Genomic DNA, 27,980 nt, shown 5'->3' on the forward strand with positions numbered 1-27,980 from the left:
TATATATATATATATACACACACACACACACACACACACACACACACACACACACACACACACTGGAGTATTACATGGCAATGAGAAAGAATGACATCTGGCCATTTGTAGCAAAATGGATGGACCTCAAGAGTGTCATGCTAAGTGAAATAAGTCAGGCGGAGAAGGACGGATACCATATGTTTGCACTCATGGGTCTAACAAGAGAACAGGAGAAACCTAATGGAGGATCAGGGGGAGGGGAAGAGGGAAAGAGAGTTGGGGAGAGAGAGGGACGCAAAACCTGAGACCATTGAATACTGAAAATGAACCAAGGGTTGAAGGGGAAGGGGGAGGGGGAAGGGAAGTGGTGGTAATGGAGGAGGGCACTTGTGGGGAAGAGCACTGGATGTTATATGGAAACTATTTTGACAATAAACTATTAATAAAAAAATATAAAAAAAGAACACCAGTATCTAGTCTAGTAGGCATGTCCCAGAATATCAGACAGTTGGATAAATAGAAGGGAAGGAGAGAAAGTTAGATTGTTTGATGATAACAAAAGGGAAGTTGAGCATTTATTTCCATCTTTGGGTGCCAGCAACTACTGGGGAAACCTGAGTTGTAAGACCAGTGATATCAAACCTCTCTCCACACCTGGAAGTTTCTTTTGGAAGGTGCTAATACATTAATTTTATCATCATCATAATAAGAATTTTGTTTTGGCACTAGGATGGAGTTTCTGAGTGTGGTCAAAAATGTAATCCCAGGGGCGCCTGGGTGGCTCAGTCGGTTAAGCATCCAGCTTCGGCTCAGGTCATGATCTCATGGTTTGTGGGTTCGAGCCCCGCATCGGGCTCTGTGCTGACAGCTAGCTCAGAGCCTGGAACCTGCTTCAGATTCTGTATCTTCCTCTCTCTCTGACCCTCCCCTGCTCACATTGTCTCTCAAAAATAAATTAAAAAATATATAATCCCAGGCCAAATAGTAGAAGATATTCATTCCTTCACCATCTTTCAGAATTCTTTCCATGCATGTTCCCCCCACCCCCCCAAAACCAAACAACAAACAGACCTTGCTTTCGACTTCCTCCTTTAAGTTGCATGGTTACCAATTCTGCAAGTTTGTATTCTGTTTACTATATAGGACTACTTGTGCATGGAACTGAAAGTTTGCCTTTTTTGATTAGGGTATTTTAATTTGATTGTGTGATTCGCAGGACAACTGTCAAGGGGCACTGTGGATCCCCAAAAAGAGGATGGTGTGTAAGGCTCCAGGTGTAAGTGAGATGCCTCTGCTGAACATTCATTACCATGGCAACATAAAATTAACTTTTCTCTTTTCTGTCCTTGATGCCACTGTATGCGTTCCTTCCACCCCTTCCCTCAGACTCCCTCTCTGCCTTTGAAGACAGAGAAGTGACTTACAATGTGGCAAATGTATTTTAGCTATGTTGCTCTGTTATTTCCTGATGTCTTCTTATTTCTGCCTTTCAACTCTTGTTCCTCTAGGACAGCATGGGGAGGTCCCCCGATGGGCCATTAATGCAAATAATAGCAGTCCCACCATGTTCCAGTCTCTTTGGAGGCATTCCTTGGGAATTGACTCACACAGCCAAAGTCAGATATATGATCTGGCTTCTTCTTTTACTTCGGATAGGCAGATGGTGTATTCAAACTGTGTGTGACCAGGCCAGTGTACCCAGAGCCCTACTATTTATTGAGTAGTGACTAAATTACCAGGTGTCCCCCAAGTCTAGAAGTATCCAAGGAACTTGCCTGTTCTGTTTCGTTATTGAAAATTATTTAACTTTCTGTTGCTAATCTGGAGCCAACCCATAGGGGATAGAAAACTGGAGAAAAGCTAGAATGTCCTTTTTTTCTTTTGATGGAAAATTAGACTTCAGAGCATGAGTCTCCACCACACTTTGATGGCGAGGATTTGCATTTCACCAGCAGGTAAATTTCTTCCCCAGGAAGGAGCCCACATGTGGCTTCATACGCCTTGGTTTAGAAATGTCAGAAACTGTGGCAGTGTTTGGTGACACTGAGACACAGCCAGGATACATCTGTCATATTTCACTTCTGCATTTCATGCAAATCTCTCTGTTTTCTGACAGGGGACAAGGACTGGGTCATCATGTACAGATGGTTTACTTGATGGTGTGTGTGGCTTTGAAGATAAACTCTGGGCCTGTTTTTCAAATGCTGGGCACACTGAAAAGGAATTCCCTTCTGCCTCTGGAAATTATGGACTAGGTATGGTTTAAGGGAAAAATCTAAGGAGTTTGTCCTTGGCGTCTGGTGCTGTGGAATATGAAGCATAAGTGAGTAGGGGCTGCTAAACTGGCTGAGAGGGAACATCTGACATCAGCCCTGTCTGCTCATTTATAGAACTGGACTTGAACCCAAAGTACCAGGAGGTTCTAAGAAATATATGAATCACTGACTCTAATCCCTGTGTTGTAGGTGGCCAGGACATCAGGTATTAATATCTACATTTTGTGATGAAGAGGCTGAGATCTAGGGCAGTGAAGTGACGGACTCCAGTCTCCAGACAGCCTGCTGTGGCTCTGCCCTCATACCACCGTGTGTGGCAGACAAACAGCAAAGGAGGCCAACTGACTCAGAGAAGGAAACAGAGCTCTGGACAGCGGTGGAATGAGTGCAAACACATGCACCAAGACTGCTTCTCTTGTGTCTCAGGTTGATCTTGAGGAGGGACAAGGCAAGGCAGACCTAGCTCCCCAGTTTTCTAGGCTTGCTGGCTAGACTTGTTCACAAGAATTGTTTGCTAGGATTGCCTAGCTCACTGTTATTCAGCAAAGCTGGGTGGCTGTTTCCCAACCCAAAGGATTTTGGCAAAGCACAGATGAAAAACGAGAGGCACTAGAAGGTTTTTGTAGGAATTAATCAATTTAGCTAAGGGGCACTTGGGTGGCTCAGTTGGTTGAGGGTCTGACTTCAGCTCAGGTCATGATCTTAGGGTTGGTAGGTTTGAGCCCCACATGGGGGCTCTCTGTTGACAGCACAGAGTCTGCTTGGGATTCTATCTCCCTCTCTCTCTGCCCTTATCCTGCTGTTTCTCTCTCTCTCTCTCTCAAAATAAATAAACATTGAAAAAAAGAAAAATAATTCATGTAAAACATCTAGGCCAGTGGTAGCCACATAGTACACATTCAATCATTAGGGAAAAAAGGATGAGTTCTGTTAGGAGGGCAACGTTGACTATACTTCTCGTGACCATTCAAAATGAAACTAGCTTCTTTTTAAATTTCTCTTTTTCACATTAACAGCACTCTGGGGTTTAATATAATTTAGTAAGGTTTAATAGATATTTCTGAAACAAAACCTAGATGTCAGCTAGGGCCTCTCAGCCATTGAGATATAAATAGGATCACACTGAACACGGTTAGAAGTTGGGGATGTTCTTGTCACTTGTTCTTAAAGTTGGCTGCACATTAAAGTCACATGGGGAGCGCTGTAAAATTACTGATACCTGGGTCCCACCCTAGACGTTCTGGATACTGTCTGGACATCAAGATTCGTATATACTCCTCAGGTGATTCTATTGTCCACCACCTTGTGAAAACCATGGTCATAAGACACACCAAGTTGTGTGCTCATGCCCTGAGCTCGGGATGGCTTCTAGATCTATTGTGTTGTTATTCCAGGATGAAAATTTAACCTCTTCATAGATTTCCTAAGAAATCTCTTTACAAACCTTTTCACAAATTTTACAGATTGTGTGAAGATGTATGTGTGTTGGGGGGAGGTTTCACCATATTCCTGGCTTCCTCCCTCTCTCTCTGTCTACCTCTTTCTAACTCCTTTCTCTAGAGAAACAATAAAATATTTCCCATTGTCTCCATGCTGAGGGTTTGGAAGCACACCAGGCATCCTGGGGCCTCAGCAGCCACACCAGTGACTTATAAAGGAATTCTTTCAAGAAATGCAGGGCTCTGCTAAGTTAGAATTCTTGGAACAACACCTAAGAGATTTTTTTTTCTATTTCATTTCAGGAATATGGACTGAATGCCAAACACTAACCCAGGCATGGAAAGGTTTGAGATGGGGTCCAGAGACCAAGAGAATAGAGCTAAAGAGGCAGACACTGAGGGCTGTTGGGGGAGGGAACATAGGGTGGAGGGCACGTGAGGGGAAGAGGGAAGTGTGGCCTCAAAGAAGCTGGGCCATCCAAGACCAGTGGGCTGACTGCAGGGCTCACTCAGACCTCTGTGCTGAGGGGGGAGCAATCATTTATGGTTAGGAATCCAAGCAATCCCTAAAATTAAAAAATATTAAAAACTTGGGACACCTGCGTGGCTCAGTCATTTAAGAGTCCAACTCTTGGCTCTGCTCAGGTCATGATCTCATGGTTTGTGGGTTTGAGCCTGTAAGGACACAGGTCTGAATCAAACTTCCCCTCTGACCTTGGAGGCCTAGGTGTCGGCTTCTCAGAATCATTAGACAATAGAAGGGCACACATTGCCCAAGGAAGGAGGGACAACCTTTGTAACACCCAATCAAGAAAGGCCAGTTAACACCTTTAACATTTCTAAGGGCAGGCCTAAAGATAGAAGCTACGCCCTATGTAAGGGTCCTGTGTCCACTCTGTAATTGGTTAAAGTTACTGTCAATGATGTTATGCTATAATGATTGGACCCCTGTACCTGTGTCACAATTTCCTATAACTACCCCTTCCCAAAAAAGGCCCTACCCCTCCTTTGTTCAGGGCTCTCAGCATGGATCCACCATGCCGGTAACGTCTGTGAGCCCAAGCTTAGGCTCGGCCAGCCTAAGCCTGTAATAAAACTGCCCTTTGCTTTTGCATGTGTGACTCGGTCTCCCTGGAGGTCTCTGGTCTTTGGGGGCGATATTAAAATCTGGGTATAACAAGCCGTACATCAAGCTCTGTGCTGACAGCTCAAAGCCTGCTTGGGATCCTCTCTCTGCCTCTCTCTCTGCTCTGCCTATTAGCTCTCTCTCTCTTTGTCTCTCTGTCTCAAAATAAATAAATAAACTTAAAAAGATACTAAAAGCTTGTGATTGCAAATAAAAGACATTTTTGCCTTAATTAAGTGTATAATTAGGAGATTAGCAGTGTCTTTTGTGGCCTAATTGGCTTTACTTTCCTGTACTCTCTGTGTCCATAAAGGTGACCAAGGTCCATGGTTGGGCTCAGAAGCCTTGAGTGTCATTCTTGGCAGAATGTGTTGTGTTGTGCATGTTTGGTGTCTTTTCACAAAAAGTCATGACCTTTGGGGATGGAATGTCGATTCATCTATCTACAGTTTTTTGAGTTTATTTATTTTGAGAGAGAGTGAAAGAGCAGAGTGAGTATGAGTAGGGGAGGGGCAGAGAGAGAGCATCCCAAGCAGGCTCTGCTCTGCCAGTGCAGAGCCCTATGTGGGTCTGGAACCCACAAACTGTGAGATCCATGACCTGAGCTGAAGTCAAAAGTCAGACACTTAACTGACTGAGCCACCAAAGTGCCTGTGTCCATCTACTTTTCACTGAATTCTTTTTCTTCTTAAGAGGCTGCCTCTGTTCCTGGACACAAGCACAAATATAGACTACCAAGAAAGAACAACTTTTTCAGAAAAGAGGTAAAGTTTAAACTATAAACTCTCCAGGCAATATTTCCATAAGAGTTTAAGAATGAAAAAAGAAACAACAACATACAGTCCCTTTACTATTTCTGAATTCTACCCTCCGACAACATCTTCTTTGTCTGATTGCACTATGTAATAGGTACTGGATAATTGTTGAGTGAGTAAAGGAACATTGATAAACAATCAGACAGGGGTAAGTAAAGGATTGAAGTGATTTTGGAAATGGCCTGCCTGCTCCTTTACCTGCTCAGATGCTTTGGTAACATATTTCTGTTGTAATAAGTCTCAATCTCAATTTGTCCTCTCCTAATACTAGTGGACATAAAGATCACTTTCCCTTATAGTTCTCAGTATACAGACTGAGGAGTCAATGTTCCTCCAATGAGATTGTGTTTGGGACTCATATTTGAAGTCAGACCAGCCAAGCAGAGCCTGCTAGCAATTGGACATTTCCTACTTTTTGTAGATGCCCAGAAAATAGAGCAATTGGACTTTTCCATTTTTTTTCTGGATGCCCAGAAATGCTACATCAACAGGGGAGACAAGAAACCTAATACCAGTGTATTGATCCAATCACAAACATGTTTGGAGCTCCTACCATGAGCTGAACACTGGGCAAGATACAAAAGTGAGTTAGTTTTAGGCATAATCCCTGACTTTCTGGAACACAGAGTGTAGAAGGAAAAAGGAAGGGTAAACAGACAGTCTCCACACAGCATAGCTACAAGGTGCAGCAAAGGACAGGGAGGTGTGCATGACCCACTATGGGTGGTGAGGGATGGCCACCAAGTGGAGGTGAGGCCAGCGCTCAGACTTGCCAGCTGCAGGGGACCCAGGGGAATGTAATCAGTAATCACTTTTGTAGCTCCGACCACAGACAGGTGCTATTCAAAGCACTGGGTGTGCATTCGCTTGAATCCTTGCAAAAGCCTTAGGAGAGAAATAGTACTGTTATCTCCATTTTAGAGTCTAGGAAACTGAGGCAAGGAAGGTTGAAGGAAAGTGTCCAGGGTCATGCATCTGGAAGGGCTTCAGTATGAACCCAGAGACTGTCTATCTGCAGGTACTATTTTCCAAGAAACTTGGGCAGAGAGAACAACATATACACAAACTCTGAAGGTCTAAAGAGGATGTAATTTCTGGGAGCTTCACATTTGGCAACAAAGCCCTTTGTGAAATCAGGGAAGTTCTTCATTTGTGACAGTCACCTTGGATGTTATAAATGCAGACAGTTCAGATTCTTCAAAGACTTGAGGTCAGAGGTGAGTGGTGTTTGCAGGAACATACACAGACCTTAAAGATCCTACGGTCATTTCTGGAAAGATCCTGAAAAGGCCAGAAGACTTAATTTTCTTTCTTCTATTATTTAGAAAGGCACTGGAAAGGTAGATTTCTGCCTTCTTCCTATATATTTCCCAAGTAGGTGCCAACCTTAATGAAGCACCTACTTAATGAAGTTTTTTTTTTTTTTAAAGTTCACTTATTTTGAGAGACAGAAAGCATGAGCAAGGGAGAGAATCCCAAGCAACCTCTGCACTGTCAGCACAGATCCCCATGCAGGGCTCGAACCCACAAACCATTGGGACATGACCTGAAACAAAATCAAGTGTTAGATGCTTAACTAACTGAGCCACTTAGGCACACCAGTGAAGCACATGCTTCTGTGGTTTTTGGGTTACGAAGACTGCACCATCATCATTGGCCTGCAACTTGCATGTAAGCCCTGAGTTCTCACTTTTTCTCAGACTTTGCTGAACATCTGCCCATCATGTGGAATTGAATTACTACTGTACCACTGATGTCCAGTTGACACAAAACCAGTTCCTCTTTTGAAGCCCTTAAATTCTCTCCCCCACACCCACACTCCACAAAAACCAAAACCCTAACCCCGTTTCACTGTGGCTTTCTAGGCTAACCGTTTTAGGGGACCCTTTTAAGAAGTAATAGGGATAGCTACTTCTACCTAACTCAGAATTTAAGTCAAGGTGACAGCCAGCCATCACCCCACCTTACCGAGTCTCTCTTTCCTCACCTGTAGAAGGAGAAACTTGACACCACTTAAAGCTTTGTTTCATTTAATTTTTTAAAAGTTTATTTCATTATTGAGAGGGAGGGAGGGGGAGAGAGAGAGAGAGAGAGAGAGAGAGAGAGAGAGAGAGAGAGAGAATGCCAGTGGGAGTGGGGGAGGGGTAGAGAAAGAGGGAGAGAGAGAGAATCCCAAGTAGGCTTAGCATTGTCAGAGCAGAACCTGATACAAGGCTTGAAACCACGAACTCTGAGATCACAACCTGAACTAAACCAAGCATTGGATGCTTAACCAGCTGAGCCACCCAGGTGCCCCTGCTTTAAGCTTTGCACTTCCTTCTGTTGCCAGTTTGTCAAATGCCCTAGAGGCCAGGGCCATGGAGCCTGCTCTGTGGGGCTCAAGGCCTGTGTTGTCAACAGAACCGCCAAAAGTGAGATACAAGGGTCCTGGGCTCAAATCTAGAGGTGGGCCTTTTTTTTCTCCCTTTTTGGCAATAATGATAGATTTATAAGAAGTTGCAAAAAGAGTACAAGGAGGGCCTTGTATCCTTCACCCACCTCCCCCCAGTGCTACCATCTTACATAATTGAATTTAGCCAGTTTTTATGTACACTCATATGTACATGATGTGAACTCACGTGCATGTGCAGTTCTATGTAATTTCACCGCATGTAACCACCACCCCAATCAAGATACAGATACAAATGATCTTCTTCATGTTACCTTTGATAATTATCCCCTTCCCCACCCAAATTTGCTCTCCATCCATATAATTTTGTCATCTTAAGAATGTTATATAATTGGATGCATATTATGTGTAAGCTTTTGAGATTGGATGTTTTCATTTGGCATAACGTCCTTGAGATCCATCTAGGTTGTGTGTAGCAATAGCTCATTTGTGTTAAATGCTGAGTCTATTCTGCAGTATGGATGCACTATGGCTTGTTAACTATTTCTCTGCTGAAGGACATTTGGCCAGTTTGGGGCTATCACAAATAAAGCTCTTACGATCTTTCACATACAGGTTTATATGGTATAGTTTTCATTTCTCCGGGTTATATACCAGGAACTAGGATGGCTGAGTAATATGGTAAATGTATATTTAGTTTCCTAGGAAATAGCCCCACTGTTTTCTGGAGTGGCTGTATATTTAAAATTCTCTCCGGCAATGTAGGCAGGTCCTGTTAAAGGAAAATTCTTGCTAGGGAAGCTTGTTCCCCAGGGAGAAATCAGAGAAGGAACTTGAGTCCAATATGGGGTCGATAACTTCTATACCTGCTCAGCCTTGGAGATTGTGACAAGACTCCTTCTGTGACATAAGAAGAATGTTCCCAGGAATGATTCAAATACAGTAAAACCTTGGTTTGCGAGCATAATTCGTTCCAGAAACATGCTTGTAATCCAAAGCACTTGTATATCAAAGCAAATTTCCCCATAAGAAATAATGGAAACTCAGATGATTCATTCTACAACCCAAAAATAATCATATGAAAATGATTACAAAATGTAATATATAAAATAATAAAGAAAATACAAAATAGAAAGAAAAATAAACAAATTAACCCACAGTTACCTTTGCAAACCTTTGTGGCTGGTTGAGGGAGACAAGAGAGGAGGCTATTGTGTAGGATGACTTTCACTATCACAGATGGAATCACTATCTGTTGGCTCAATGGAATCTTTTCTGCATGGAGGCCATTGTATGCACTCACATGGATCTTGACTATAGTACAGTATGAATAAACTTGTCGTATACTGTATTTAACATAACTGGCAATAAGGCAGCGGAGGAAGGGTCTATACCTGCAGGCAACCTGACCTAGAATGAAGCCAAGCATTCCTTGGTGTACTCTTATATGGAAAAGCAAAGGACTGTCCATAGATGCTTTGAAGTAACAAGAAATACATTAGTGCCAATTGTGGGCACCTTCCAACAGTCTGAAAAATCACTGATGCCAAACACCGTGACCTCAGACTTAGCATCTGAGCATGGGAGACGATCACCCACAATCCCACATGTGAGAGAGAGGGAGAGAGAGAGAGAGAGAGAGAGAGAGAGAGAGAGAGAGAGAGAGAGAGAGAGAGAGAAAAGGAGGGAGAGAGGGAGAGAAGGGCCATTGGCTCATTTGTGATCATGTGATGTTCAGCTGCATGTACTACTCACTCGTATCACAAGATACCACTTGTTTATCAAGTTAAAATTTGTTAGAAAAATTTTCTCGTGTTACAGAACGAACACTCACAGAACAACTTACTCGCCATCCAAGGTTTTACTGTACTAGGAGCCATGAAGTGCAGAGGCAGCCATGGTAACTGTTGGTAATGCCCTGAGGGGTGAGGGGCCTGGATGTTTGTGGCAGGGAGTTTCCTTATTTCACCATCTGCCTTGCCTTCCTTACTGATGCTGCCCTCAGGAGCCCCTGAGACAATTTTGGCCACACTCCATCATATGGAGGCCTGCAGAACAGGTGTTCATTCTTGAGACTTGTTTCCCTAAAGCTGTCTGGTATGAGATCAACTTGATATATTTTTTCATCCCCCTCGGGTATTGCTCTCCCCACATGTGGTAATGGGTTGTCCATGCTGTTTCCAATTCCCCATAAGACCCACGAGAGGGAACAATCAATGTACACTTTTCCAAGGAAGCAAGCCTATTGGCAGAGCTGACGTGTTTTCTCAGTGTGCCAGACTGCCACGAGAAAACCCCACGGCCCGGGTGGCTTGAACAGCAGACGTTGGCTTCTCATAGCTCCGGGGGCTGTCAGTGCTGGCTGATGATGTGGTTTGTGGTGAGGGCCCTCTTCCTGGGTTACACATGGCTACCTTCTCAATGAGTTCTCACATGGCAGAGAGGGAGAGGCAAAGCCCACTTTGTTCTCCTCCTCTTATAAGGACACTAGTCCTATCGTGCAGGGAGCCCCCCTGACATGACCTCATCCACCCCTCCCATAGGCTCCACCTCCCAGTACCATCATGTTGTGGTTTAGAGCTTCAACATGTGATTTCTGTGGCAGACACAAGCATTCAGTCTATGATATGAGTAAAGACACTCCTCTTCACTGTTAGCAGGTTGGTAAAGGGGCCACTCAGTGACACTGTCCCCAAATGTGACCACCTTGATTGAGAATGAAGACAAGGGTGCCCTCACAGAGAGACATTTGAAGGAAGAAGTGTTCAAGGAGAATCACCAGTGCTGCCTTCTTCAGAGAATAAGAGGCACAGTATCTCCAGGGCATGGAATCAACCCTTCCTATAGATGTCATGGAGGTTTCCTGAGAAGGTGAACGGGGTACCCAATCAGAGTCTCTTCAAGGGAGTCTTGTAGTGAAATCAGGAAAGTAGAATTCCTCATTCCCCAAACCAGTTCACCATTCCTTCTTGTATCCCCCACATTGGGAGACAGAGCCAGAATAAGTTTGCTGGGTGTCCCAGCTCTGCAATAGAGCTCTCCCTGATGGGAAGGAGGGAGATGTTTCTGTGGGAAAATTCACACTTCTTATCAGCACTTTATCACTTGCGTTACCCAGACCACCCTGGGAATAAGATCCTATGGCACAAATAATACAGGACTACAAGCACTCACAGGTTGATGCCAGAGAAGAAAAGAACCAGCTGCCTTTGGCTAGGTCCTTCTGTTAACAAAATTAACTCTTAAGCAAACAAAGGGCTCATCTTTCTGCTTCCCAAATCAACACAATCCTATGACTTCCCTCTTGGTTAGAGGATTAAAAATAGTTTTGCTAAAAATGAAAATAAAAAGAGAATTATATTGGAAGATAGCAAACTCACAGGAAAAATATGATAAATCTTACTTCACATTAATAAACGAGAATAGGTCACCTGCTGAATACCCTCCTCCTTCTTGCCCCCCACCTGCCCCCACACCCAAGTTAAATGCAGAATGTTGATCATAGTGAAGTGTTTGGCCCCCCACCCACCCCCCACCCAAGTTAAATGCAGCATGCTGATCAGTGAAGTTTTGTTGTTGTTTTTAATGCTTATTTATTTTTGAGAGAGAGAGCGAGAGAGAGAGAGAGAGAAAGAGAGAGAGAGAGAGCAGGGGAGAAACAGAAAGAGGAAGACAGAATCCAAAGCAGGCTCCAGGCTCTGAGCTGCCAGCACAGAGCCCAATGTGGGGCTTGAACTCACAAACCATGACACCATGACCTGAACTGAAGGCAGATGCTTAAGTGACTGAGCCACCCAGGCTCCCCTGATCACAAAGTTTTAAGTAGAGCACTGACTCAACATTTCCCCTTTCTCTTTTACATCATTGCTGTAACCATTTATATATTGTTCATCCTTTTTTGCATCTGTTCATGTGTTTCAAGAAAATAACATTTAAAAACTGTTATTGTGGGGAACCATTCCTAGATAAGGCTGGTGAACCCTAGAGCGATTCTAAATACCTTTGCCTGGACTTAAACCTGAGAGAGGTAGGAAAGAAAAGTCCTGGGCTGAGAAACATTTTCTGATACAAGGAGCCATAAATCACAGCTGCTGCCAACAGTTTATAATTATAAAAAATTGGAAGCCACCAAAAGATTAATCAAAAGGAGAATGGATACAATTGCAGTCTATACAAATAATTATATACTCTACAGCTGTGAAAATGAATTAACCAAAGCTATGCATGCTAGCTATCTCCTAGAATAAATGTCATGCATAGATCCCCAAAGGAATTGTTCAAGCAATGCTCTTATTAATTCCAATGATTTTTAGATTAGGTTTTTCTGCATGGACAGCCCTGTTGTGTGCATATAATAAAATATTTGTTTCTTCTTTTCAAATCCTTAAATATTCTATTTTTCTTGTCTTACTTCCTTCAGTGCAATGTGGAATAGAAATGATGATGGTAGAATGCTTGCTTTGTCTTTACATTTAAAGGAAATGCTTCCAATGTTTCACCATTAAATGTGATGTTCACTGTAAGTCTGTGTTTTAGGTATGCTTTAGGTTTGTAGTATAAGTGTAAAAATCATAGAACTGATTTTTAAAGTTCAAGCTAGTATTTGTCTTTTGTAAAACAAATCAGCTTACCTTAGTCAATTTATATATATTAGGACCTTTGATTTACTTGTAATTGTTTCTCATTTATATTTGGATTTTCTGTCCTTAATGCTCTGATCTTTCCATGCTACTTTGTCCCCTTCTTTCTGACATTATTTTGGACTGACTGGAGTGTTTAATTTTTTTTCTTTTACTATTTTGAAAGTAATATACTATATGTCTAGTTTTTTAAACAGTTACCTTGAATTTCTAACATGAATAGTTTACTTAATAAAGCTTAAAATTAAACATTAGCTTTTTAAAAATTTTTTATCTTGGCATTTATTTATTTTATTGGGGTGAAAAACAGATGACATTAGATTTATCATCTGAATCATTTTCAAGCACATGGTTCAATAGTGTTAAGTATACTCACATTGTTGTGTAACCATAGGACAACAGAACCTTTTCATTTTGCAAAAGTAAACGTGATCTCTACTCTCTCCCTGATAAGTACAAGGACAAGGACATCAGAATGCTTTACGCCAACACCAGCCCCCTCCTCCATCTGCTATTATTTGTGCTGAATTATGGCTTCGAGGTAGGCAGCCTCTGATAGCATCCACAGTAGACCCTTGGTCCCAATTCAAGCCCTTGTGTGAAGCTCTCACCTGAGAGACCCAGTGACTTCCTTCTAAGCAGTAGAGCATCACAAAGGTGTTGGGATGTTGCTTCTGAAATTCGGCTAAAAAACAATCTGCCTTTCTTGCCCTCTCTTACTCTCTTGCTTAAAGCCCTTACTATGTGGGGGCACAGCACCATGTTGTGAGTAGCTCCGGGGAGAGGCCTGTGTGGCAAGCAATTGGTGCTCCTGGCCAACAGCCACTGAGGACCTGAATCCTGCTAACAGCCATGTGATTGAACTAGGAGTTACCTTCTCAAGCCTGATTCTAGACACATACTCATGTGAATTTGGGAACATATCTTCTCTCAGTCAAGCCTTGTGATGGCTGCAGCCCAGACCAACACCTTGGTCTGCCTTTTAAGACACCCAAAGAAACCACACAGGCCTCCTACCGAGAAAACCTCTGAGAGAAATGCCAGTTGTTCCAAGCTGCTAAGTTTTAGAGTAATTTGTTATGCACCAATGGAAAACAAATCCATTTCCTTTTCAAATTAGACATTATCATCCTTACACTCATTGCTTATCTGAATTTTGAACTCTGCTGCTGTTCCATCTTGCATATCTTTTTTAAAAAAGTATTTTAGTTTTTTCATTTATTTAAGTTTATTTATTTATTTTGAGAGAGAGACAGCATGAGTGGGGAAGAGGCAGAGAACGAGAGAGAGAAAGAGAATCCCAAGCAGGCTCTGTGCCACCAGTGGAGACCTCGATGAGGGGCTCGAACCCATGAAATGTGAGATGACCTGAGTGGAAACCAAGAGTTGGATGCTTAGCTAACTGAGCCATCCAAGTGCCCTCCTGAACTTACTTCTGAGAGATTATTGTATTTCTTTCTGAAGTATCCCTTGGAAAGTTCCTTTACTGAGAGTATTTTGGGGGCAAATTCTAGATTTTGCTTGTTCAAAAAATGTCTGTAATTTAATTTCTAGACTTGGGGTTTCCTACATCATGAAGGTAATACATTTGGACCCCAAACCTATGGGATCTCTGGTCTGTAGCTACTAATTCTCAGGGAACACTTATTTTTCCAGAGGCCAGGTACGTTAAATACATTTCCTTGTCTTCCACTTTTGCTGAATCATTTTTTTTTTCTTCTCCACTTTTAAAATTGTGGATGTAAGTTTTTGAAGGACTGAACTTCACGGAGGGGTCAACTTCCCATCTTGTACAGCACAGGACTGTGTTGCCAGACTCCCACACAGCTACTGAAGCCTGAGTTCTGCTCCTGGAGACAAATTTTCTGAGGGCGGACATGGCTTCAGTATTGGCTTTCCTCTGCTTTTGGGCTTTCTCTTTGTTTTAGTTCCTAGAGACCTCCTCTGTTTTCTTGTAAGATCAGCTATGCATTAAAAAATCAGGACACTTCATACTAGTAAGCCTGTGCTTTGTTCAAACACTGGTTCAAATAAACTAAAAGCCACTGGCAATTTTTCTTCAGGTCTTTTTTATTTGTTTGTTTTTTAATGAACACACTCGCATGAGAATTGCTCTTTAACTAAAACCAAAGCCAAGTGTGAGGCAGAAAAGCTATCGTTCACTGTGGAAAAATTATCTTCCTGCCCATTCTCCACGCTACTTGGATCCCAAACAACTCAGTGTAGGTCAGGCTAGAAATTAGAGTCCCTGGTGAAACTGAGGCTCCTAGTACTTCCCTTTTGGAAAAACCTCCACCTCAGATTCGGATCCAAGCCAATTGACCCCAGTTGAGTAGGGGCAGAAGGATTTAGGCATTTAGGAATTTGCCTGAAGGTTTAAGTTGGCTGCACTGAGCAAACTTTTCTACATATGGAGAAAAGACCAGAGGAAGCAGCAGCTGGCATGAAGCGTTAGGGCTTTAGGGTCCCAAGTACCTGTCATATTTTCATCAGGTGTCCCCTGTCCTGATTATTTGTTTACTAATGGTTGTTGGATTACTTAACAAGGTCCACATCACAGAGCAAGGCATCTCTATTCTAAACATGCTCTTGCTTTCACTCCTTTATGAAACCATGTAATTTCTAGGTATGGTCTGCAAACAGAGTACATTTATGGAGCCACAGGTACTCTCAATATTATAAATGAGCCCCCATAGGTTTTTTAAATGTTTTTTTATTTTTTTATTTTTGAGAGACAGAGAAAGACAGAGCAAGAAGGGGAGGGGCAGAGAGAGAGAGGGAGACAGAGAATCTGAAGCAGACTCCAGGCTCTGAGCTGTCAGCACAGAGCCTGACGTGGGGCTCAAACCCACGAACTGTGAGATCATGACCTGAGCTGAAGTTGGACGCTTAACTGACTGAGCCACCCAGGTGCCCCTTCCCCATAGGTTTTCTGTGCATACAAGGGCTCTTGTTTTATAGGAGCTTGGATAGGAAAAGATGCAGACAAATTTCCTTAAGAGAAAGGCTGCATAGGAAGAGGAACTTTTGCACTTTGGGGATGTTGGTATAAAACAGAGGGTCTGATTTGCTGTATGTGATATCTTTTTTTTAAGTTTCTTTATTTTGAGAGAGACAGAAGCTGTGAACAGGGGAGGGGCAGAGAAAGAGGGAGAAAGACAGAATCACAAGCAGTCTCTGAGCTGTTAGCCCAGAGCCCAATATGGGGCTTGAACCCACAAACTGGGAGAACTTGACCTGAGCCAAAATCCAGGGTGGGGTGTTTAACCAACTGAGCCACCCAAGTACTCCTGTATGTGGTATCTTTGACCTGAATTTGGATGAGTTCACCCATCATGGCTTTTATGCTAAAAAAGGAAGCAGAACTGACCTGGGAGGTCCTGTTGGGTTCAACTGCCATGCAGTTTTGTGGCTATGGTTAAGACACATTGCTTCTCTGGCTCAAGTTGTTCTGAATAAGGAGGCACTTGCTACTGAGCCTTGGAAATATTCTGTCTGGATAGAATATTTCCCAGTTCTAGATGAGGTCCCAGTCTACCCTGAGCCTGTGGACAAGGAGTGGCAGAATGCTCTCTATGTGCCCCTCTCCATTTCCTCATTCTTGTGGAGATACAGGTGGTCATGTGACATCCATGACCACCATAGGTGCCATGAGGCAAACTGTTAGAAGCTGATCCTTGGCTCCACAGAGCAGTAGAGCTGCTCCAGGAACCTTATGCTGTGTGTCATTCTCCTCAATTTGTTTCTATCTCACCACTGCAAACTATGGCGACACTGGCTACAGAACTATAAACAGAGGGCAAGGAAGTGCTAGTTGGCCTGTCATGCTCATCCCCGACTGAGAGAGGGTAGCGTGGGAGGACATCACCGGAAACTTCCTCTCTGCTGGTTGGGGAAATGCAATTAATACCAGACAGTAGCTGGGAAGAAGCAGCAAAGATAGTGCCTGTTGTTTTGAGCTCTTGAAGACCTCACCTCTCATGACTGTCTTTGAGAATGACTTAGAGAGCATGTCTGGGGTTTGCAGCCCTAACAATAGCAGGAAGGAAGTCAGGTCACATCCCAAGCACTAGATATGCCCGTAGCCTCATTCTTAATTATCTGGAGATTCAGAGTGTTTCCACCCCTATGGACAGACCACAGAGAACAAAGCAGTTTTCTCTCCCTTCGGAAGTAGGTACATTTAAGGACCAAGGGTTATGACTCAGCCAGAAAAAAATGGAACAGGACTGATGAACTTGAGGGGGGTCTCATATAAAATTTGGATAGAGAGCCAGACAACAACAGCAATCAAGTTGGCACAAGCAGTCACACAGAAGATAGAAGTAGAAAGAAAATTTAGTGCTATGTTCCGAGATGATTAGTCAGCTAACTGTTGAGGGAATTAGTCTCACCTATGCAGGCAGAATCCAGCGTTTCTTCTAAAGGACCCCTCTAATTGAACGTTTGACATTACCAAGGCTGGTGTTAAGTTTCCTGAGATGCTGGCAGCCCAGGTTAATGTCTAATAATGCTAGGACAGTAACAGCACAATGACCCTGCTAAACACACATCACTTGAGGAAAAAGCACCAGGATACAGGGAACCTTGTGCAAAGAAGGGACTTAAGGTCTTCAGGACATAATGGGTCAAGTTTAAGTAAAGAGAGCTGGCTGACCAGCTATCAAGCCCAGAATCAATTGGTTGGTAACTTAGAACCAGTGTCTTGGGTAGTCTGAGACAATAGTCTTTATCTTTAGTCTGGGACATCCTAGACACCTAAGAAAATACTGAACTAAATATGACTATAACCCCAGAAAGGTGTAAGAATACAGATAAGAATGAATATCAATGTAACCATATTAAAGACATAAATGTAAACTCATGTTACCAATATTTTGAAAAATACTGTAGTTTAAGAAAAAAGGGTAGTAAGTGGAAACATCATTGTGATAATTTGTGTCCATTTTGCCTGTTTTTAAAGATTTTAAAGCATTTAAGGAAAATTTTTGTATTAGGTTAAATGCTCAAGACCATTCTGTTAATGAATGTGTGACCAATGTGTGTATGTCTACAATAAAATTAGTGTTTATTTTACAAAATGCTGACTTAATCGTGCAAGTAGTGTTTAATTGTTTAAGGGATTCTATTATATGGTGTAGGAAGATTGAATTGAGCACAAAAACATACAGAGGACCCTTGGGGCACCTGGGTGGCTCAGTCGTTGAGTGTCCGACTTTGGCTCAGGTCATGATCTCACTGTCTATGGGTTTAAGCCCTGCATCAGGCTCTCTGAGCTGAGAGCCTTGGAGCCCGCTTCAGATTCTGTGTCTCCCTCTCTCTCTGCCCCTCCCCTGTTTGCTCTTGCTCTCTCTCTCTCTCTCTCTCTCTCTCAAAATAAAGACATAAAAAAAAAAAAAACCCTGGATCTAGTATTTAAAAAAAAAAAAAAGCAAGCAAGCATACAGAGGACCCTTGAATAAGAAAGATCCCAGCTATGGGAAAATATTCTGATGGCTAATGGACAGAGGGAATTCTGATCATTCTGTTCTGGATTTCTCCAGGACAGGGGCTGGCATAGTTCCCGCCTGACCATAAGGGGATATGCCAGGCTTCAAATAAGGGGGCCCATTGGCAGATCTTTTTCAACTGTTAATTGTGCTTGGGAGCAGCATTTTCTGGGCTGAGGATCTTTTCTTCCTCCTCCTAACCATTGGGCTGATCACCACTCACTTCTGTCCTGAAGGCAGAGAGGCATTGAGGGAACTGGTACAGAATTTCAAGAAGGGACACACAATGATGCCTTCTTGGATCCCACAAGGAGGCTGGCAGATGTGACTTGCACATTGCCTGCTGTGCAGGCATCATCTCTCGATTGCACCCAAATGGATGTTCAAATAGTTGTTTCTGGTGGATCCCAGGGTATACCTTCCAATGCTCTGTTGGCTTCTCTAGGGTCCCAGAACAGAGCTACTGTACAAGGACCTGGAATATCACATTACAAGGTATCCCAGAAAGATACCAAATGTCAACTCACATGACACAGACTTCTTGAGTGGGTCATCTTTTCCTTTCCATTAAAATCCCAGCCTTGTTGTTTGGGTTTTGGAGAGGAGCATCTGTCCCCCATATATGTGACCAACATTGCTCCTATATTGTGCCTTCCAGATTGTTCTTATCAGTGTTGCAGAGGGCTCTTGCCAGCTCAGTACTCCTTCATCACTGGGAGCCTGATGCCTGCCGGCCTCTGCCAGGTTCTCCAGTCATACAGTTTGGGGCTGGAAAGAGGCTCTTTCACCTTCACCTTGATTGGCCTGGTGCAAACAAGCTGCTTTTGTCCCCCATGCTCCCTGCTTCTGTAGTCCTAAGTTTGAAGCCTTGCCCAGGACCTCACGCTGGCCTCAGCTTCAGGAATACATGGTCTATGTTGTTGTTTGCACAAAAATAACCGCAGAGCTGGGCAGCATCCTCCCCCATCTCTGCCCCTCCAAAGATTCTCCTCCAAAAACAGGAACAAAGCTGCTTATCATGATTTTGCTCAAGGATAGAAAGAGCCATGAATAGCACCTAAGACGACATTTCCTGCTTGCACACAGGAGCCTCACACTCATAGTCTCTTGGCTTTTTTCCCTCTTTAACTTCATTCACTAATGGACTCAGGATCTCTTGTGAAAAGTGCTTGGGAGAACTGATGCTGCCTTGGAGGTTTGGCTAGAACAACGTCACAGAAGTGGGGAGGAGCTCAGGGGCTTGGTAGTCGGAATACACCTACACAGTTCGTTCTGGTCCAGCTCTTGTTCACTGTCAACGTTTTCCTGTCCCCATTTTTAATATATATATTTTATTTTATGATATATATATTTATTTTTATTTTAACTAAATGTGCATATTCTATTAGATATATTCATTCACACATATATAATATTTATTATTTATTTATTTTAATTTATATTTTATTTAATACATGCTTATTATTTTAATATACATTTAATATATGTTATAACTATATGCATTTAAAAAATAATTTATATTTTAAAATCAACTTTCTACCTTTAAGTTTGAGCAGAAAGGCCTCACTGTTTTCAGAAGCTAGCTGTTTAATCTTGAATGCCCATTTGTCCCTTTAAAATGGCATCATTGTCTCCCTGGCTGTTTGTCTACTTTTCCCTAATTGTACAATATTTATATCCCTATTAGTCTAGGAAAGTAAACTAAAAAAGAAATGGCTTTCTGTGTGCAATATTTTAAAGTACTGTTAAGTGCCTATGTGCCTGAGATATTTTCCATTATTATTTTTTTTTTTAATTGTGTTCCTTCTTTTGTGTTGTTTTAAGCTTCATTTATTTCAGAATTATTAGGCTTTGAGGAAAACAGATTTTTTTCCCTCCATTCCCTTTCCTTGCAGGGTAGTTTTAAATAATTTTTCCTTTAAAAAATTTTGTTAATGTTTTAATTATTTTTGAGAGAAAGAAAGAGAGAGAGAGAAAGAGAGAGACAGCATGAACAGGAAAGGGTCAGAGATAAAATAATTTTCTACGAACACTTTATCAACTCTCCTTGTTCTGCAGCCAGATCATTTGGCATTTACCCTTTATTTTGGAGGAGATGTCGCCAGCATTGCTTTGCATTTTTAAAGTCTGATTAATTGTCTTCTTTGACTACCTTGATGGATTATTCAGATGCACATGACCTGATTTTGACTTTGTAATTAAAGATTTTTTTGGAGGTCAGATAAAGTACCTGCCGTGTCATAAACTTCAGCAGCACGCAGAACCTATTCAGGCAGAAATGGACAAGGCTGATTGCCTTCAAGGAGAGGAGAGTAGGTGTTGACTAAGTGTGAAGCGTGGTAACCAGATGCCTTGGTCCCCTAACTCTACAACCTCCCAGGTGAAGGGTCTGGGTCCCCTAGGGGCCACCCACACCCTCAACTTACTGCTGGGGATAAGGCTCCCCCTGCCCTGCCCTCCCCACCCACCAACTTCTCCACACTGAAAATTGCTGTCAGGTGTGGGGGAAATAGGGTTTCCCTATAAAATAAGCAAGCCAACTGCACAGGAGGGCTCAAATAGAAAATATGCTATTCTTACTGATAAGAGAATGGCTTTCCATTTGCTTGTCTTAAAAATTTGGTAGATGTCATTTCCAAACACCTTGCAACAAAAGCAAACTTGGTATGTATGGTTGAAAAATGTAGATGTGTGTTCCTTCTCTTCTATGGCTCTTACAGGTCCCTGATGCATACTTGGGGAGAGCCAAACTGGTCCAGCTCTGAATGCATGCAAAGAGGGGAGGCTGGTGTAGGTAGAGATGGAACAATCCTTGAATCAGAAGATAAATCTCTCTCCTCTTCCTCTTCCTCCTTCCTTTCTTGTTCACTTCCTCCTCTTTCTTTTACTAGTGTAGGGTTTTCACGTCCTGACTTTGTCTTTGAGCTGTCTCTTCTCCCTGTCCCTATCCTACATCTCTAGAGTTTAGATGGCATGGGTTGCATCATATTGGAATTCCATGATGAGGCTTTAAGTCACTGGGCATGGAGTCAGACACTTAGGGTTGTATCATGGCTCAGGTGTGTTACTTGATAAGATAGTTAATAGGTATGTGTTTCAATTTCTCTGCCTGAAAAATGGAGATAAACATCATGCACACCTCATAGAACTCATAGTAAGGACTGAATGAGACCTTATAAATGGAGGGATGTTATAGATTATAAAATGCTATGGAAAGGGGGAAAGACAGTTGGGGAAAGAGAGGGACGCAAAACCTGAGAGACTATTGAATACTGTAAAGGAACCGGGGGTTGAAGGGGGAGGTAGAGGGGGAAGGCAGGTGGTGGTAATGGAGGAGGGCACTTGTGGGGAGGAGCACTGGGTGTTATATGGAAACCAGTTTGACAATAAACTATTAAAAAATAAATAAAATCCTATGGAAAATTACATTATGATAGAAATGATGATTCTCTCCAAGGTATCTTATTATGACTTCCTGCACTCATGGTGGCTTTTGTGTCAAGATTACTTGGCCACATAGTTCTCTATGGTTAGAATTATCCAGAAGATGCAGAACTTGAGGCTCTGAACTAGTAAAGAGCTTGAAATATTCTTTCCTAACCTTGACCAGGGAACAGAAACATTTTTCTATAAAGAGACAAATACTTAATACTTCAGGATCTGTGCACATACAGTCATATCACACTACTTATGGGAGAAGCCATAGACAATGCATAAACACATGAGCATGGCTGTGTTCTAATAAAACTTTATGGAGACAGAAATTTGAATTTCATATAATTTCACATCACAAATATTATTGTTTTGGATCTTCTAGCCATCTGAAAGTGCAAAAACTATTCTTAGCCCATGGGCCATATAAAACCAGGCAATATGTGGGATTTGGTGTGCAGGCTTCACTTGCAAACTTCTGCCTTAGACTCATCCCAGGATCCACTTGCATGGCTAGGTTGACTGAGTATCAAACATATCAAAAGGGAGACATGAAGTCACTTAGGCAATGTATCACAGGTCTCCCAGTTTTTATGACCCTCTTTTCTGCCTGGTTGTTATCAAAGCATGTTTAAAGCATGCCAAAGTCTGTTCAAGGGCAACCCTGAGGTTCACACTCAAGACCCTTGCCAAAAAATACAGCCTGGATCTCTGTTTGCCAACTCTTATCAAAAAACCCAAAACAGCAAACAACAATGACAACAACACTATTTATGGATGACTGCCTGGAGCACATGTAGCTCATCCATTCCTCTAGGCTGTCTAATTTTCCCTTGAGCAATCCAGACCTCCAAGTCTTATCCATGGAAGTTTCTACTGCAGCCGTTTGCAAATTGACCCTGAATTGCATCTTGGTGATGAGTCCTTGCTCCACACTGAGAAGCACCATGAGAAACAACAGACGGGAGTCATGTCTCTCCAGGGAGAGATTCCTCTCAGAGCTCATCCCAGTATTAGGAAAATGTAGACACCTCCTTAAAAACTGGTTTTATTTTGCCAACAATGTAATCTCCTTGTTTGATTTGGCTTCAAGGAAGCTCATGGTCAAATATACCTCTATTGGCTGTAAAATATCTTACCAGTCATCAGCAGCAAAGATTTATTGAAGCACATAGTATATACTAAGCACTGTATGCAAAGCTTTTCACTTAATCCTCATATAGCCTTTGAGAGGTAGGTGAAATTATTATCCTTATTGCCATGGGGTGAATGATAACTCCTAAAGATACTCATGTCCTAATCCCCAGAACCTGAGAATGTCACCTCTTGTGGCCAAAGGGAATTTGCAGATGTGATTAAATTAAGGGTCTTTTTTTTTAAATATTTATTTATTTTTGAGAGGCAGAGAGAGACAGATCATGAGCAGGGGAGGGGCAGAGGGAGGGACACATTGGAAGCAGGCTCCAGGCTCTGAGTTGCCAGCACACAGCCTGATGCGGGGCTTGAACCCATAAACTGTGAGATCATGACCTGAGCTGAAGTTAGACACTCAACTGACTGAGCCACCCAGGTGCCCCAAATTAAGGGTCTTGGGATAGGGAGATAATGCTAATCGCAGTGTCCTCCTAAGAAGAAGGCAGAGGGAAACCTGGCATACATGAAAGCAATATGATAACAAGATGTTGAAACAAGATGTGGCACTGTTGGCTTTGAAGATGGAGGAGGGGGCTATGAGCCAAGGAATGCAGCTGTAGACACTGGAAAAGGCAAGGAAAGAGATTTTCCTCTAGAGTTTCCAAGGGAATGTGGCCCTTGACTAAGTGAAGTTGGCTTTGGACTTCTAACTTCTGAAACACTAGAAGAATACATGTGTGTCATTTTGAGCTAGAAAGTGATAACCATTAGCACATCCATAAGAAACTCATACACCCACTTTGCAATCAAGGACAGGAGACAGAGAGTATTGCCCATAGAGTGGATTGAGGTTTCTTGACCCCAATCCCCAGATCTTTTCTTGGACATTGCCTCATCTGTTGTATGTGTCCTGACCTCTCCTTGACTTATTATTCCCCTCCTCCCTCCCCCGATTCTTCCACTACTTCCTTCATCCTCCAATCCATGTGAATGGGGTGAGGTCCCTGGGCTTTTGCTAGCTGTGGGAATTGTCTTATGATTTAACAAAAGAAAGGTCCCCGGCTGCTTCTCTTCCTCCTCCTGCTTTTGTAGACTCTTTCCTTTACTGTAGCACAAACAGTTGGACAGAGCAGGACTTCTGCTTTTTCAGAAAATCATGCTCATTTCCTGATCAGTGTTCAGAGTCCAGTAACTACTTATGGGCTTCTTTCTTTCTCACCAAGGATTTTTGTCTTATTTAGAACAGTGTCCAACCTAAAAGCTTCTCCTCCCATTAAAATTATAAAACAAAACAAGAAGGAAAAATATGAAGCACTAAACTCAGAAAACAGTAGATCCTTTATTTTTGTAGGATGACATCCCCATATCTGTGCATGTTGGGATTCTAGAAGTCCCTGACATGCTCTAAGGATGTCTGGACACCAGGGTTGGATACAGTATCACAACACGTGGCCTTTGCTCTATGTAACAATGCAAATGCTTTGGGGGTGAGGGGGCTTCCCTGCTGTGAATCCAGCAGCTAAAGGGAGGACTCTCTCCATCTGGGGAGGAATATGTGACCATCCCGTCCCCTCATTGCCAAAGGGATGCAGCCCTACCATGTCTCTTGTATTAGTCAGGGTTCTCCAGAGAAACAGAATACATATTAGAAATATGTATATAGATAAGTATATATAATAGAACAAGATTTATCATAAGGTATTGGCTCACATAATTTTGGAGGCTGAGAAGCCCCACAATCTGCCATTTGCAAAACAGAGACTCAGGAAGGCTGGTGGTGTAGTCTGAAGACCCGAGAGAGCCAGAAAGCCAGGAGAGCTACAAGCAAGAGGTCCAAGTTCTAGCTTACAGTCAGGCTTAGAGAGTGAATCCTTCCTTCCTTCACTTTTTGTTTCAGTTCAGGCCCCCAGCAGACTGGACGGTGCCCACTCACACTGGGGTGGGTGATCTGCTCTTCTCAGACCACTGATTCCAAGGCTAATCTCCCCTAGAAATGCTTTCACTGTCATACCCAGAAAGTGTTTAACCAGCTTCCTGGGTGTTCTGTGGCCCTGTCAAGGTGACACATGAAATTCACCATCACACTTGGGCTCTGCCCACATTCTGTACCTCATTTCTCATCTTCTCCTGTGTTCCAGCCCTTCTGCAGCCCCCTAAACTGCCTGGTGGTGTCTCTCTGTTGTCACACATGTGCCAGAGTTACCTTTCCTACCCCCCACCTCTACCCCACCTGCCTTCAGACAGCAAGAGATTAAAGCATACCAGAGTCAGCCAGGCCTGGGATCAGGTCATTTTAATTCCACAGATATTGACTTCATGCTTTTTCTGTGCCCCCCAGGATGTAATTCTACCACTATTACCTGTGTGAGCTAGGAAGAATTACCTGGCATCTCTAACTCTCACTTAAACATCTGTAAAATAATAATGCATAGAAAGCACTTGGCATGATGCCTGGCACATATAAACCTTCCAAAGATGTAAGGTGTCATAATTGCCATTTTTATCATTCTTTGAGGCTCAGGTCAAGGCTTTCCCTGGCAGGTTTAGACCCCCAACCTCACCCTCTCCAACTACCATGACGCCTGGTGTGCCTCTATTCTGGCACTTCCCACAAAGCATTTCCCCTGTAGTTTGGTTGTCTGATCCTCCCACTATTCTTTGATGAGAACTGTGTCTTCTCTATTCTTTTTCCTTGAGTGACCAGAGCAAGGTTTGTGCCAACATTTATTGACTCCATGGAGTAGCTACCCAGAGGGAGGAGTTATCCCGAGAGGCGGGTGATATGATTTTTGTTCTTTTCCTGATGCATCCACTTCTCTTGCCTTCCTTGGCAATGACTTGAAGGGCTTTGCCAAGCTTGGCTGCAGGCTGCAGGCTGGTCTGGGGGAGGGATCAGCCATGGCAACCTTTTGTGGGAGGATGAATTGGAAAAACAAATTCCTAGCAGTCCATTCATCTCGTCTTGCTTCTTATGCCTCACCTACAATGCATAGATGTCAGCAGAAAGCATCTCATTCCCATGAGAAGAGCAAGAGTAATGAGATCAATACCTACAGCATTGAGCCATTCATTCTCTCTTACATTAGCAAAAATGTTTTTGTACATTTCAGTATTCAGTGTTCCTTCCTTTTAAAAGAGTAAAGTCAAGTTGGGGGCGCCTGGGTGGCTCAGTCGGTTGAGCGTCCGACTTCGGCTTGGGTCATGATCTCAGGTTCATGGATTTGAGCCTTGCATCAGGCTCTGTGCTGGCAGCTAGCTCAGAGCCTGGAGCCTGCTTCAGATTCTGTGTCTCCCTGTCTCTGACCCTCCTCTGCTCATGCTGTCTCTCTCTCTCTCAAAAATAAATAAAACATTTAAAAAACCTTTTTAAAAAAATAAAAGAGTAAAGTCAAGTTGGACAAATGGGCCTGGAGACCAGTCTGACCATTGCCAGCCTCTCTGAGGAAACTCCTTGGGTTGCAATCATAGGATCAGCTATCTGCTCAAATACAACCTCTCCACTACTCCCCAGGTTATCATGGGGCCAATTTAAATACTCAAAGTGTATCTCTTTTCTAACTCCTCCAATCCAAACTGCCTTTTGCTTTCTATCTACCTCCAAAGTGTCATATTTCATATTGGCATGCTTTTCCATGAATCTGTCCCTTTAATGTTCATTCAAGATGTAATCCTGAGGCCGAGCTCATTTTTCCCCACTAAGGCCCCCTTTATGGACTGAATTGTGTCTTTTCCCCCACCCCCTACGCCACCTGCCAATTCATATTTTGGAATCCTAACCCTAAGTACCTTAGAATGTGATTTTATTTGAAGATGGGGTCTTTAAAGAGGTGATTAAGGTTAAATGAGGTCCTATGGGTGGGTCCTAATCCTATAAGATTGGTGTGCTTATAAGAAGAGAAGATTAGGACATAGTACTGAAGAAAGACCACATGAGGACATGGGGAGAAGATGACCATCTGCAAGCCAAGGAGAGAAGCCTCAGGAGAAACCAACCATGCTGACACCTTGATCTTGGACCTCCAGCCAAAAAACGGTGAGAAAATAAATATCTGTTGTTTAAGACCCAGTTTGTGGTACTCTGTTCCAAAGTGTTTGTTCTAACACTGACTGCAGCAGCTCCCTGCATTCTACTCATTAGATTGTACTTTTTGGTGGCAAAGATGTTTGTCCCACTGGAGTAATAACCATGGCTCATTCTCATTGGCCATGTCTGGCTCTGGACAAAATCCTGGCATTGACAGATCAGGTAGGTGCTGAATTCATGAGCAATGCTAGAATCTTCTCTTTGGGCATATGCAATCTTTTCATTCAATTTGCAAACTAAATAAACTGGAAAGAGCCCAGGTATACAGTTAGGGGTGGCAGCGACTATTGGAAATAGTTTTCTTTTTTTTATATTAAACAGTTTTTAACATTTATTTATTTTTGAGAGAGAGAGCAAGAGCAAGAGAGAGAGAGCGAGCACAAGTTGAGGAGGGACAGAGAAAGAGGGAGACAGAATCTGAAACAGGCTCCAGGCTCTGAGCTGTCAGCACAGAGTATGGCATGGGGCTCAAACCCACTAACTGTGAGATCATCACCTGAGCCAAAGTTGCACACATAACCAACTGAGCCACCCAGGTGCCCCAGAAGCATCTTTTCTTAATTTTGAGCCAATGGGCGTCATGATTTGGTAGACTTTTTGGTCATTTTGGTTGTTTTTTGGCTCTGTAGTATTAATGAATTGCTCCATTTAGACTCAAGGCCTTTTTTGTGTCCTCTTTGTGGCTCTCCTCGGGCTGTTTCCCACTCATACTGCCCACAGCTCCTTCCCTCAAGAGCTCTCGTATCACCTTGCAGACCCGCTACAAGTAGAGAAAGTGTTTGGCCCCTGGGTCCCTCACCCTTTCCCCAACCAACTAAGTACTTCTGTGGCCCTCTCTGTGGGCCTTCATTTTCCCATAAATACAAAGAATGATGTTTTGAAAGACCTTACCACAGCTCTGGTAGAACACTTCCAAGTTCCCATCCCGGCAGACCGTGTGTGTGGGCCAGGCTTTGCCACTGCTGCTGGGAAATATCAGAGTCCAGAAAACGAGGAAGACCGCTGTGACACCCTCCATGGCAAAGTGCTGTGTGTGACCTGCAGAAAACTAGCAGGCCCAATGCAAAGGGCCTTCCGGGTCCTCTCTGTCCTCTCACTACAGGGGTGAATGTTCAGTTTCACTTCTCATATTTTACGCTCCTAAGGAACCACTGTGAGATGCATTTGAATACTG

The 27,980-nt window shown here is 42.9% G+C and overlaps 1 protein-coding gene across 1 annotated transcript in view; it reads right to left on the minus strand.

The window, feature by feature from the left end:
* Positions 1-27,897, minus strand: part of LY86 (lymphocyte antigen 86) — a 63,446-nt gene extending 35,549 nt beyond the window's left edge. The window contains exon 1 of the mRNA XM_029945576.1: positions 27,698-27,897. Coding sequence (XP_029801436.1) covers positions 27,698-27,824 — 127 coding nt within the window. The 5' untranslated portion in view covers positions 27,825-27,897. The remainder of the gene's footprint in view (positions 1-27,697) is intronic.
* Between the last annotated feature and the right edge of the window lie 83 nt (positions 27,898-27,980).

The sequence above is a fragment of the Suricata suricatta genome, chromosome 7, assembly GCF_006229205.1.
Source record: "Suricata suricatta isolate VVHF042 chromosome 7, meerkat_22Aug2017_6uvM2_HiC, whole genome shotgun sequence".
NCBI lineage: Eukaryota > Metazoa > Chordata > Mammalia > Carnivora > Herpestidae > Suricata > Suricata suricatta.